General features: G+C 42.2%; 1 protein-coding gene across 3 annotated transcripts in view; it reads left to right on the plus strand.

The window, feature by feature from the left end:
* EXOC2 (exocyst complex component 2) overlaps window positions 1-14,904 on the plus strand; it is a 948,514-nt gene that overhangs the window by 164,464 nt on the left and 769,146 nt on the right. For all 3 annotated transcript variants that reach the window (XM_078688027.1, XM_078688028.1, XM_078688025.1), the window contains 2 exons: window positions 1,344-1,520; window positions 4,760-4,886. In XM_078688027.1, coding sequence (XP_078544153.1) covers window positions 1,344-1,520; window positions 4,760-4,886 — 304 coding nt within the window. The remainder of the gene's footprint in view (window positions 1-1,343; window positions 1,521-4,759; window positions 4,887-14,904) is intronic.

The following is a 14,904-nucleotide window of genomic DNA, read 5'->3' on the forward strand; positions in this document are numbered from 1 at the left end:
TGCAGTATCTGCTCACAGGGCGGGGGCTAGGGTATGCACTTTAACATGCATATCCCTTTACCAACCATTCCTTTACAGCGAAATTCGTTGTAAAGGCATAAGTGATAAAGACCCGGTTGTGGTTCAGACCGCTTTGTTTAGGCATGTGTGGTTATATCATACAACCATACCCTACATGGTGACTCAAAGAACAAGCATGTTTGTAGCAAAGTTATCCATCAACATAAGTATACTAACCACACAAAGTTAAGGGCAAACTCAACGAACACATAGCCAATAGAAATGAGTAAAGTGATAGAATGCTAAAGATTGTGGGAGATATAGGAATGGATGGAGTAAACAGGCCCTTCTTGAAGTGATTGTACATCTGAGAGTATTGGAAGAAAAAGGAGCCATTCAGTACGTGCCGAAGGGAAACGGCAATTACAACATGGTCTGAAACATGCATGCAATTACAACGAAAGCTTAACAACGCATGCACCTTTACCGTGTGCGGTGCATATCCAGGACACCAGTGTTCTAAATTCTGGGCATACTGGCAGATGTTTTAGCCTTTCTGTGCCTGGGGATGGGAGGAGGCAGAAGTAAGGTTTCAGTTTAGAGAACGAGACAGACTGTTGAGTTAACCTGAACAGATAAGTTTGATGCCAGTGATGCCCACAGTATCTCCTCTTCACTAGCAATGCCAGTTTAGCACCTTTTGCTCACCATGCTATTGTTTGAATCCTGGCAAAAACACCCTGTTCTTGTACTATGAGCAAGTGCAAAGTCTGAAGTACAACAAGAGAAAGAAAGTAATGTTGAAAGAAGGGAAAATAATGCACAAATCTGAACCTACTATATGGAAACTTAAGGCCCGATTTACTCTCTTGGCGGATGGGATATTCCGTCTCAAACGTGACAGATATTCCACCCGCTTTATTACAAGTTTCATTAGATATACTGGAATTATAATATGGCTTAAGGGATATCCGGCATGTTTGTGACGGAGTAGCCCTGTCCTCCAAGATCGGAATCAGACCCTATACTTTTCCAACTCACATTCTTCTTAAGGTAAGAAGATGGCTGCTGAAAACGTAACTGTTGCCATGACAGTTTAATTTCTGACTTTTTGTTATTGTGCTACTGTAGTCTTGTTATGTCTTATTGTGGTCAAGCTGTAACGTAAAGTACCTGTACATATTTTCCTTTTGCATTTCACATATTTATAGAGCATCCTCGTAATATTGTTATTGTCCAGCTGTGTTGAACTATTTTTTGTTGATTCCCAGATGAAGTAATTTTGATGTCTGATTCCTGCTCCTTTACTCTATCACTTCACCATGCTCATGCTTGCTTTTCAGGTTTAACAATTTGTGGACACAACTGCTTACTGACCGCAGAATGGATGTCTGCCAGTAAGATTGTCTGCCGGGTCGGACAAGCTAAAAATGATAAAGGAGACATCATCGTCACAACAAAGTCAGGAGGAAAAGGAACATCTACTGTTTCTTTCAAACTGCTGAAACCTGAACGGATAGGTAATGTTTTATGTTCTCTGCGATGAGCAGTGTGTCTGCGTGAAAGACATTGATTTGGGACTAAAAGGATGGCTGATAAGAAAAGGCAGTAATGCTAGTGGATAGTGGAAGTCCTGAGTGAGGGCATGCAGATAAACCAAAGTCCAATCATCTTATTATGGATGTCATTTCCTGGATCTGATTGTTGAGTATATGACATGGCTTCCGATGATGGCCGAATGACCAAACCGGACATTATGCACTGTTACTCATGTTTATTTCTTTAGCACATGAATTTTGTTTTTTATTTTCAGACCTAATCGTTCTGTAAGACAGATGGGAATCGGAAAAAAAAGTTTACGACGTAAAACCTATTTTAGAAATCGGGCTTGCACTTTGCAGTGGTTATTGAATGCAATCAACTTTAAACCCTAGAATGGATTGTAGTCACTTTCTCTTTTTATCAGACATATTTCTGTTGTTTTCTTTCAACGTAAGTAGACCTGATTCTCAGTTTAAAGGCTCAAAACGACGTGTGCCTTTTGTGTAGACACTTAACAGCTATGGCACCTTTGTAGGAAAGGAGAGTTCAAATTAACAGACCCATTGAATTGGTTCAGCTACTTTACTGTTTTTGTGCCTATGACTTTGGAAGTCTACATCCCACATATGGGGTTTGAACCCAGTTAATCAGCGCCCTGATATTAGAGTATTAAAAAAACAGCTTTGATGCTGATGTCCAGTTGAGCCTAATTGTCGCCTTCCCAGGTCTCGAGTCCTGAAGGGTCAGGTGGAATGGTGGATTACACAGCGCAGACTCCTCTGCTCGCCTCTGACCACCATAGCAGGCCTGAGTATAGCAGAGAAGTAAGGAGGAGCTCCTGAGCCACCAACCACTGTGTTTCCTGTCACTGCATTCACTGCAGAAGGGCAGCTGACAAAGGTTTTCCCTCATTGCTGTCAGCAGTACAGTCAGCCACTGTCAGCACGTACTCCCTCCCATTGAGATTGGAGAGCACAGACCTTGGGTGTGGACGGGAAGGGAAGCCTCAGAGGCTGCGGGCAGGTGGTGGCAGTAGGGCTGATATATTTTTTTATTCATCGGAGGGTGGGAAGTTGTTGCTGAGAGAGATGATGAAGCAAAGTCGGTGAAAACGTTTTTATTGTGGGGGTGGGGACAAAAACGTGCGCTTTCCAAGTGTAACCACTACATCGTTTTGTAAACTGGCAACAATGTGCTCATCTATACAAACTGTAGACCGAAATCTATTATGCATAGATTAATCGATTTTTAATTAATTCTGCTCTTTGTATTTTGAGAATGCCAATACCATAAGGAATATTTTTAACCTAGGTTTTCAAGAGTGAACTTCCATAGTCCAAATCCAGAACATGCTTGAAGTCGTTATCCTACAGAGTATGCGCCAAATGTTACATTCATGATTTGCACACTTACTCCCAGTTATAGGCTTATATAAACATTTTTTGCCCTGATATGTCCTAATAAGTTTCCGGAAAACATACTTTCAATCCAATTCTAAAGTAATTAAAGCCCGGTGATCATAGTATTTGGCTGATATATGAGAACATAGCTTCTTTAGATGTATTAAGTTACCTCTCCTCCCCATCCACCAAATAGTAATTTGAAATCTTTTCTTTTTATTACTTTGCTCATGGGGCAAATGGCAATAGATTTATGGAAAATGTGTGGCACACACGAGTTTCTTATTGCTTTACCTCATTGTGCACATATTGAAGACAATTGACTTCGGTCTGTTTCAAGAAGTTTGAGCAGTACAGACGACATGCTATCCAAAATGTCCAAGCTTCTCTTTTTCACCTCAGGATAGGAAGAGCATGCTGTGCCTCGATCTGTCAACACGTTGAATCCTGCTCGCTCTAGGAATCTTGACAACAAGACTATCTCAGATCCACCAATATTAATTTCAAGATGGTCCTTGTTCCCACTTATTTACACCTGCGTTTTCAAAACCGGGCGTGCTGGTATAAGGGGTTATTTGTGTCTTATGTTTTCTTTTTCACAAAAAAATCTATCTGTAAATATTGACCATTTGCTGGCTGGTAAATGCAGACTGTTTTATTAATTATGTACAGCTACAAATGTATTCCTGAGCTAATCTCCTAATAAGCCCTCCAACTGTCCCTTAGTGGAACCAAACCTTTGCTCTGCCATTACAAACTCTCATCATATGTTCTATCATTATGCAAGTAAGTGCAAGCATACATGGCTTGTTCAATACACTCTGATACCAGATACCTTCCTTCACACAAAGTGGCACATGCTAAACGCCACATTAAGATAAACCCCATCACCCTTAGCACAGCAAGACACGCTTAACAACAACTGTCAGCCACAGAATAGAATTAATTCCCCTCATCTCTCCTTGTCCGTGAAGGCTGGGACGGTCTTAGGTTTGCTGCTTTTCTCTAATGATGTCCAAGTTGTGAAATATGCCTGAAGGTTGGTGTGTATATATATATATATATATATATATATACTCTGTCTCAAGAAGAACTTGGTACTAATATAACAATGTGCCTCTTCTCAGGCTAATTTCTGCTTTGTTTTTCTGTGAGTTAGGTCTCCATTGGCTGTTGAAAACTAAAAATGTGATGGAATTATTTATTAACAACAATATTTATATAATGCACAATACCAGCTGGGTTTCTTGGTGCCGATGCTTGAATAAATTTTAGCCATGGGTAATCCCTCTGGTCCACGTTCCTTTCCATCATTATGTATCTGATCTGTACCATTAAAGACATGGACCTGCCACAGTAAACGTGGCCTTGACCCACATTGAATAATCCGACCTGAACTGTTACAGGACGTCCACCTTGAATGGAAAGATAAGCTTCCCTTGACTGTATTTAGTCTAGTTGGACCTTATCAGTGAAGTGATTGGTGCATCAAGCTCGAAACCCACGTTGTGGACATACCATTCCCAGTAGGGGTGACTCACTTAGTACAAAACGTGATCGAAGGTATGCTTGATTTTATCTACACCACAGATATTAACTCTATACCACATTCCATTCCTTCGTTTTTTAGCCCTTTGCCATTAAGGATGGTGGCCAATCATGCGTCAGTTAGTCATGACCCCACCTCAATGGGACACAAAAGATCCCAACTGAAGAAGCTCCATATGCTGCAATGTGTGGCTATATTGTCTTGTATAAAGGACACCAACCATCCACTCATTCGCACTCTTATATTGTGATTGTTTTTTTTTTCCTAGGTATTTTGGATCAGTCCGCCGTCTGGGTTGAGGAAATGAATTATTATGACATGCGTACTGACCGAAATAAAGGGATTTCCCCTCTCTCTCTACGTCCAGCTAATCCTCTTGGTATCGAGATAGACAAGTAAGTGGCCACATCTGAGGTCATGCTCTTGTTTGTTATGTGGTGTTTCTTCTATTGCGTCACTTAAAGGGCTCCATGAAGTTGAACACAGTGGAAAATGGGTGACTATAAACACCATTGCTGTCCAGTGGCAGCGTGATGGGACTCTCAACCGAGTCTTTGCTGTTGAAAAAACATATGGTGCACGTTATTTCAATTCTGTTTTCTGTGCCACAGCGTTCCAAAACACAGGTCTGTTGAAATGTCAGACTAAGACTGCTCGCCAGGTGCAGGGTATTGTGCAGTGCTTAAACTTGGAGGGGTTGGGAGTAGTACCACAGAACGAGATGGTAACCTGGCGCCAGTGAGTGCAGGGATTCATATTACCTGAAAACAGTCTGCAGTGCTATGTCTGAAAACGCCGATTCCAACACTAATAACATACTCCAACTCAAACGAAGCTTTATTTCGATTGTATTGTAACACTATTAACATATTAAATGTAACTTCCCGTACTGCTTGAATTTTGCCAAGCATGTCAAATATTGTTTTTGTAGCCCTTTGACGAAAGTTACTTTACACTTGCTTAATTGGGAGCTTTGCTAATTACAGAGAGCGCGCCAAGCATTAAAACACAACATCTGAGGGTTAATTTGGCAATTAACACAAACCGTGGTTTTATGATCGTCTAGTGACTAAAATAAAATCTTTTGGGTCGGCACTTTATCCTTTGGAAACACGAATAAAGGCTCGATGTCTTTTCGACTTGGCTTACACTAAATTAAACAGCGTGACGTTTTATGAGCTTAATTGCCCGCTGACCTTGATTAATGTTAGTCGTTTGAAAATGACTGTGGTTAGTGTTTGTAATTCAAGCCCGTTAATTTTTTTTGTGATGAATAACTTAATTCGTAGTTCAAGGAACTGTTTTACAGAATGGAGAAGGGCAAGGGTGAGTAATAGAAGTTAGAAGAGTAATGGAAATTTGCTAGAAGTAATGGGTGAAAATAAAGTGAAATATTTCGTTATTGTAATCTTCCTTTGGCTGCTGAAATAGATTGAGTTTGTAACCCATGTTTTTCTATCCGTGTTGCGTTTCTGATCCCCAGGCAATCTGAATAGTGCTCATTTCCTGAGAATGTAAATGATCTTTTATTATTGATTTTAAAAGGAAATTCTCAAAGGTTTTTTCAGGTGTCAACTCAGGGAAAAAACTTTTACATCGCAGATTTTACACCGCCATGCAATCACAACGCGGTCGTTACAACGACCGCATTGTTACAACGCAGTGCGGTTACTACGCAAGTCGTTACAACGACTTCCGCTAGATGGCGCTCTGGACTAAGGAATAGTATGATTTACTATTCCAACACCTTCCCGGTAAACAACCTTCACAACGCAACTTTTACCACGCAGTGCCTTTACGACGCAACTTTTACAACGCAAACCATTACAACGCATTGCGCTGGGGGGCGCTCTAGGATAGGCAATGTGTTTAATGTACTATCCAACACCTTCCCTACTATCCACGCGGACTGGAGTTGGAATAGTAAATTAAACAATTCACTATCCAGCGCCTAAAAGCACTATGCGTTGTAATGGTATGCGCTGTATAAACCGCGTTGTAAAAGCATGCGATGTAAAAGCATGCGTTGTAATGTCATACATCCCACCTTCTCTAGTGTTGCACACACTGGAGTTGGAATAGTAAATCATACTATTCCTAAGTCACCGCGAGGTCTAGTGCAAGTCGTTGTAACAACGCGGTCTTTGTAACAACCGCGTTGTGATTGCATCGCGGTGTAAAAACTGTGATGTAAAGTGTCATATTCATTAACTTCGTCCTACCAGGAAGTCACAAAAGGAATATTGGTGGTTATAAATGCATTTACTACTGCCGATTACTTTGCCACGAGTGTGGAGAAATTCGCAGTCATAAATCCCACGCCAGGGGTGGGAAGTGTGCGTACTAAGTCATGATTTGCCTTAGAAGGTTGGGAACAATGCCAAATATGTACAATTGTAGGCATTCCCAAACTCTGATCTGGCTCCCTGGTCGGAGATTCACACCAGGGTCGGCTCCTCCATTGGAGCGGAGGAGTGTCACCCCACTTAAGTGCCCCCAAAGCCACAGAAATGAAAAATAAAATGGCAGTTCATTACCATTTTATTTTTCATCTTCCAGTGCCTCCTGTTCTCCTCCGCCCTGGTCGTCTGCCGCGGTACTCCATAGCCATCAAGGCATAATACCTTCCTTGCCTAAACTCTTCAGGTCCCATAGACTCTGTGGCCACTTGAAGGGCACCTGTGTGATAACAAAATCAATGGGGCGGCCCTGGTTACCCCTCATCAGTCCTCAGAAGTTCTGTGGTAACCCTTCTCCTCCTGGGTCCCCCAGTAAGTCCATTCCTCTGCCGTCCCTCGGAGGAAGTAAGGGACCCAACTTTATTTGCTCTGGAGAGGTGAATCTACAGAGTCCCATCAATATTTATTCCATGATGCTCCCAGAACCCAGTCTTCTTCTGGTTTCTGCAAAATCAAATGTTCCCTCCCTGTTGCAAATGTTTTTAAGAGGTGGCGGAAAGTTTAAAAATGTAGGCACCTCAGTCCACTTCTAGAATAAAACGTCATCATTCCACCACTGTCCCAGCCCTCCCATCACAGCACACATTTCAAAATGGCAACTTCAAGTGGCGTGTTGAAAGACTAGACCTTTCTCAGAGCCTGAATCCACACTCCTGACTGCCACAGCTTCCTAATCCATTTCCTCCATAACTTCAAATGGGAGCCCCTTCCTGTGAGGGGCTTCAGAGGTCTGACCGTCACCCCGTTCTCCTCCTTTGGATGATCCCACGCTTAATGTAGAATAAAAAGGTAACTGTGGCATGCAGATTCCGCCCCCACCCTTTCCTTTCCCAGGAATAGGCTGAAGCACTGGCAAATGGCCCCATCGTGTGGAAAGGCCATCAACCCTCCGACTGTCCAGCAGAGTAATAAACATGGCCCAGCAAGGAGAACAAAAGCCAGAAATCTAATTAGAATCAGAGTCCATGAAATAGGTATTATTATGGCCTGGCAGGACCTTTGGAATTAGGGTACCTTTCCTCCCATATGCTTGAGGATTAAGTTTCAGACCATAGTCTGGTTTTAGTTGAAGTAAAATCATCAGTAGTAACGTTTTGGTTAATTTGCTGTTTTCTTCTGCATGATTTAGTTGTGTGTTTTAGTGGATTATAGTTGTGATGCAGATGGTTGAAGTTTTCTTAGCATTTCGGATACATGCAGTCTGGGTAGATTGGTACCCGAATTACCAGTTAGTGTTTGCTTGAGGTAATTAGAAGTATTGTATGAGGTGTAGGAGGATATACATGTGTAAATTTCAAGAAAAGCCAGCATTGGCATAGCATTACACACTTCCCATACTGTCTCACAGTGCTCCCTTCACTCATTTCAGCTTGATAGTACACACAAGAAGGACGGTAATTCATATCCCATACTGTAAATCCTTCACTTCTTTGTTAATGCTGTCAAGTGCGTCCATGAGGTACAATATTTCCTCAGGCCCATCTGGACCGCAGACCCCTGAACGAGTCCTATCAGAACACTTCCACATGGGCACACTTGAGGATGTCAAACCTCTGGTACAGCAAGGCGTCGTCTTGGCAGGACTCAGCCTCAAAGACACCTACTTCCGCATTCCGATTCATCCGGCATATCAGTGCTACCTCTGATTTGTGGTAAGTGGTCAGCATTATTATTTTACCATCTTTTCCTTCAGGGTCACATAAACACCCTGAGTTTTTGCAAAATGCCTTGCAGTAGTAGAAGCACACCTGTGAAGACAGGGCATCTATCTATTCCGCTACCTGGATTATTAGCTGATAAAGAGTGCAAAAGCAAGTGCAGTGCAGTGCAGTGCAGACACCCAAGCCACAATAGATCTACTTACTGTACAAACTGGACTTCATCATTAACGCTGTAAAGTCCCATCGCAAACCTAAATCCTTTCCTAAGGTGGTCTCTTCTTTCCACCTTAACCAGTCTTCTTTCTGCAACCTGACTCCGTTGCAGAAAGGACTTTTCATATCTTAGACTTCAAATGAGCCCGTATGTACTATATGGATGGAACAAAAACATTTTGAAATACTCAGCAGCTGTTTGTTGATTTTCTAAACAACATAAAGGACAGGCCTTCTCAAAATCGGCATAGCCAGATAAATAGTGAAATGCATTCAAACCTGTTATGCAAAAGCTAAAAAAGTTATGCTTGTTCCTCCTAGGGCCGTTCCACCCGAAAGAAAGGGGCTTCTATGACCTTCCTTGGGAACATCTCAATAACTGACATTTGTAAAGCAGCTACTTGGTCTACACCACACATTTTTACAAAGCATTACTGTGTAAACCGCCAACAAGCAAATGTTGTTTAGACTGTGCTACGTACCCTTTTTCAGTCTTTTGCAACCATCACAGGTTAGCCACTGCTTTATTGTCTATGCACAGCATTTGTATCTTGTCACACATGCCTTGAATGGAAAATATCACTTATGCTGTAAGCATCGGTTTGTGGCATGTAGTTCTGTAGATTCTCATGTGCTCACTGTTCACCCCGGATGCCTTTGGCTGTTTGTAGTTTCCATTACTTTCGACTTCCATCGCGTGGTCCTCTCTCTATCTCTCTCTCGATCTTTCTCTTTCATCTGTCGCTCTGCACCAGTCATCTTCACCCGTCGTGAGCAAAAATAATCTAACAATGGAGCTCATGACCATGTGCATTGCAAGCAAGAGGTGGAGTTACACTACCTTGTGACTCAAGAAGAAGTCTTTGAAGAAAAACAAACTGCACACATACGGCCCAACACTAGGTGGGAGGAGTAAGCACAGCATGGGAATCTACAGCACTACATGCCACAAACAGATAACTACAGGGTAAGTAAAATTTTCCTTCCTGCTGGAAACACTTATGCCCTCAGAAAGAAAGAACCAATATCTCCCCATGCTGCCAAGCATCCTTGACCAAGGAAGGGAAACATTCCGTGAATCACATACGACCAAAGTCAAAACTTTCAGGGTCAAAAGAAATATAAACCGTCTTCTCGGGCCACATCTACATCTGGGACGTGTTCAAGACAGACTCAAATATAGTCAGCACAGCCCGAAGGAGAGCCAACATCCCAGCAACCATTGGACCTCCACCAGATAGGGAAAGAGAGCACTTGAAGTTGGTGGGTAGAAAGATGGAGCGCTTGGTGGCAAGACAATGGTGCAAAGTCAATTCCAACACACCTATCTACAGATGTGATCAACAGCAATGGAACAAAATTGAGGACCTGATGCAACACTTACTAGATCAGTACAAAAAGAGAGTAAGCCATGTCATAGCAGAGGGCAAGAATATAACCAACACTTACTTGAAGTAAGCCGTGGATGCAGTGGACACTGCCAGCAGACAGCCTGAAACAGGTATTTCCCTGAGAAGGTGGAGTGTGTTCAGATTGAAACCGGACATGCAGGTCGTGTCATCAATATGCCGTTTTCTGGAGACACACCCTTTTCAACCTCAGATGATAAGGCCCTGCAGGGCATGAAAAAAGACATAGAGATAGCAAAAGCGATGGGAGTACACCAGTGCAGCAGAGGTTTCATGGGAACCTCTGCAACAAGAAGGCGACCAACCAGCAGAGGAGGAGCACAGTCAACCAGACAGGGTAGTATACAACCGTGCAGTGACATTTCAAGATGAGCAAAGGGAAATGGAGCAGCTCCAACAAGTAGCTTCAAACTAGGGGTTTCCATTTATCCAACACCTGTGGGGGGGGGGGGAGAGGATCGGAGGATTCCTCTATCACTGGAGTTCCGTCACCAAATAAATCCTAAATATTATGCACTGGATATTGTATCAAACTCTTTAACCAGATTCCAAACATGAAACCTAGGGCAAGACCAGTCATTCCCAAAGAACAAAGATGCCTCAGAGCAGAATTTGACGAACTATTGCAAAAACCATAAATAGAGAGGGTTCCAAGAGCGGTGAGGGTGTTTACTCTCTCTATTTCCTGGTAACAAAACCAGACATAACACTTGGACCCTTAAACAGGTACATCAAGACACATAAAGTCGAGACAACAACCCTTAAAAAGCTCATACCATGCTTGAACAAAGAATTCTAAATGGCAACCGTAGATTTCAAGCATGTGTACCTTGACATCATCATGAAGAAAAAAAAATGCAAATGACTCCTGAGGTTTGTAGCAGAACAAGTACACGACCAGTTCAAAGTTCTGCCGTTCTGCAATAAATCAGTATCAAGTATGTTCGTACAATGCCTAGCCACAGAGGCGGCACAGTTCAAGAGAAAAGAAATACATGTGTACCCTTATCTGGACAACTGGCTAGTAAAAGCAGAATCATTCAAGAGATGCCAGAAAGCATAACACTCACAATTCATAACTGCACAATTTAGGGTTCTCCATAGATTAAGAAAAATCAACACTAACACCACAAAAAGTAATGATTTTTCTGGGAGCACAGCTAAAGTCAAAACAAGCAAAGGCATTTCTCAGTCAGAGGAGATTCGGCACATTGGCAGATCAGATTCACCTTTAACAGAATGGAGCAAACTCGGACAGTGAGGACAGAGGGGAGATTATTGGGCATGATGGCTTCCTGCATTCACCTCATTCCAAACGCAAGGCTTCACTTGAAACCAGTACGGGAATGGCTACAGAGACAGTAGTCACAAGCTACGGGTGAGATTTAGCGGTTGTAACAAAGTACACAGAAAACTACAGTGGTGGAGCATTGCAAACATCACAATAGGCAGACCCTTTCAAAACGCAACTCCCTCAGCCGCGATCACAGCAGATTCCTCACACTCTGGCTGGGAAACCCACCTGAAGGGGTTAAGTATCAGGGGTGTATGGAGCCCATGGGTTGTGGTGAAACAGATAAATATACTGAAACGCAAGACAGTTTTTCTAGCACTGAAAGCCTCCAGGCACAAATTATGGGGAAACAGCTCTGGTAAAGACCGATCACACAACAACCATGTTTTACCTCCGCAAATGAGGGACAGAATCCCACTAATGTTCCACTGTAGCTCAGGAGATATTGACAGGGGGCATTCAGAGACACATCACACTAGTCACAGTTCATCTGCCAGGAGTGGAGAACACAGAGGAAGACAAGCTGAGCAGAGAGAAAAGTGTCTCCCAACCGTGGTAGCTAAAGCAGGAAGTGGTGGATATGATAATCAAGAAGTGGGGAACATCCTGGGAAAAAGACTTCGATATCTCCTGGACCGTGGATTTTTGGGACACATATGGCTTAAACTTAGGAAATCATCTAGAGCCGCAAATACGACACAAACACTCTTTTTCATTTATAACAGACTCTTACTATCTCCCCTCGTCCTTAATACATATTGTTCTGATACTTCACATACATGCTGGTCTTGTTCGCTACCACATGCTGACCTGTTCCATCTACTCTTTGATTGCAAGTTTTTCCGAGTTTTTGGGGAAAAGGTGTATTCACAACTTAATTTGATTTTTCAATCTAACCATTCCTTCTCTGTTTTACATATCTTTTTGGGTAGATTATCTTCTATTTGGGAACATTCCGACACAAATGTAAGAATACTTGATCTATTACTAGCAGTAGGTTTCCAACAAATAACTAAGAATTGGGAAGACTTCAGCAAACTTTCATATCAAGCATGGTGGTATGCTGTTTGCTACAATCATAGGCTAGACACTACATTTGTGTACCCGACACATCTGGCATCCAAACGTTTAGATTTGTGTGCACCGGTTATATTATTCATTGATACTAGTGCTAAGTGCTTTCCCATCTCTACACCTCAACAGCAAGAAGTCGCTAAACCTCCATGACTTCCTCTGTTATTATATAGTTCTATTTACACTTCATATGTATTATAATATTTTATAAACTATGTAATTTTCTCTTTTTTCATCTTACGGTGTTATATGTTTTAGTTCTACTGATTGTTTATGTAATATTAGACTGATTCTTTTATACTTCGGGTACTCCTCCAATCCAACTGATATAGTATGTATAATCTTATTACATTCATTGTTCTTATATTATGTACACTATTGTAATCTTTTATTCTAATAAACTTCTTTTTGAACTGAAAAAGAAGTGGGGAACACCAACAATAGACAACACAGGAGAACTCAAAATGCTTGACCTTTAAGCCAGATTTCCAAACCAACATGCGCAGGGGAATGCCCTGTTGATCAGTTGGTCAGGAACATTTGGATATGCCTTTCCAACAATTCTTTTGATACCTCTGGTAATAGAGAAATACAAACAAACAATGAAAATGAACTTAATTTGCCCACAGTGGGCAAGACAGACCTGGGACTCCGGTGTAATAGAACTGGTGCAGTGTAGGAAGATAACCCTGACAGTGCAACAAGCGTTATTAACGTTGCTGATGGGACATGTTCTCCACTCAGAACTTCACACACTCTGTCTAGTGGCATGAATCTTGACGAGTTAGTTTGGTCACCTACTCTTGCCAGCAAGGACCATCAAAGTGGTACGGCAAGCTAAAGGATCGCCCACAAGGCGATGCTACACTGCAAAATGGAAAGCGTTCAAACAATGACATGTCACAATGGCACCTGGTTGTGACTGGGCGCATGATGCAACCGTGCTACGCTTCACACAAGGTACAACTAGCTGCTAAGTTTCATACTCCAGAGGAATAATAGGTAGACATTTCTTCCAAACTGCAGTCTTGAAAAGATTCCTAAAAGGAGCAAAGAGATTAGCACCACCAAGATCAGTCCCTACACCTACATGGAATCTCAACATTGTACTTGCACAGCTCATGCAACCACCATTTGAACTGATGCACAGCATAGAGTTATGATTTCTGTCGCTAAATAGGGCCTTTATGGTGGCCATCACCTCACTGGGCTGGGTCAGTGAGCTAGAACACTCACCTTACATACAATTTCACAAGGACAAAGTAATAATGCGCACAAACCCTCATTTTCTGTCAAAGGTGAATCGGACCTTTTATACACCATCTGCTTTTTTCCAGAAGCCAAAGTCCAAAGCAGAAAAGGCTCTACACATGCTAGACGTCTGAAGAGCAGCTGTGTACTACATTCAGGAAACGAGGACAATCCGAAAAAGGAACCAATTCTTTGTCTAATTCAGCCACACCTCCAAGGGGACTCCTATAAGCAAAACCCCCATAGCAAGATGGAGAGTATAGACAGTAAAGAGATGCCATGCAACAGTGGGCATTGCCCTGGAGAAAATGCTAAGAAGTCACTCAATAAGAAAAAAAGAAGCAATCCTCTCATTCATCGCCATTGTCTCTATCAAGGATATTTGTAAGGCAGTCAATTGGTTGTCTACACATGCTGTTATCAAACACTACTGCGTAGGAATTCCAGACAACAAAGAAGCTTAGGTGGGACAACGTTTTAAAATACGTGTTTGCAAACACAGCGTTATTGTAGCATGGCCTGCCAAAAAGAACACACAATGGGCTACAAAGTCAAATGCACAGCATGCCAATCAAGAAATGATTTACGCTGCAAAACAAAATGGTTACTTACTAGCAGGAGTAATTTTGCAGCCTTAAGAGTTTCTGGATTCACTTGTGACCCGCTCTCCTTCCCAGGATGAGAGACTTTGCAACAGGGGGAGGAGTGAATTAAAAAAAGAATCTGAAGAAGGCTATTACATGCAGATAATTCAAGAAAGTACATCTGACATTCTCAAGGTATAGGTCTTACAGCCAAATAAATGGTCGATGTCAACAATGTAAAAACAAATGCACAAAAAAGTAATAATTCGGGATCCAACAAATAGATGGTAGAATAATGCACAACGTGTGATTTCAGAAACTCTTCAAGTTACAAAACCTTTTCACTGGTGAGCGCCTGTGCACACGGGGAGATCTGTAGAACTGCTGTACTCTCCACATAAGGACTTTCACAGAGGGTCAGGACTGGGTGGTTTCCCTCGTACCGATGTCCAGAGTGATGAGAGCACC

The sequence above is a fragment of the Lissotriton helveticus genome, chromosome 4_1, assembly GCF_964261635.1.
Source record: "Lissotriton helveticus chromosome 4_1, aLisHel1.1, whole genome shotgun sequence".
Lineage (NCBI taxonomy): Eukaryota > Metazoa > Chordata > Amphibia > Caudata > Salamandridae > Lissotriton > Lissotriton helveticus.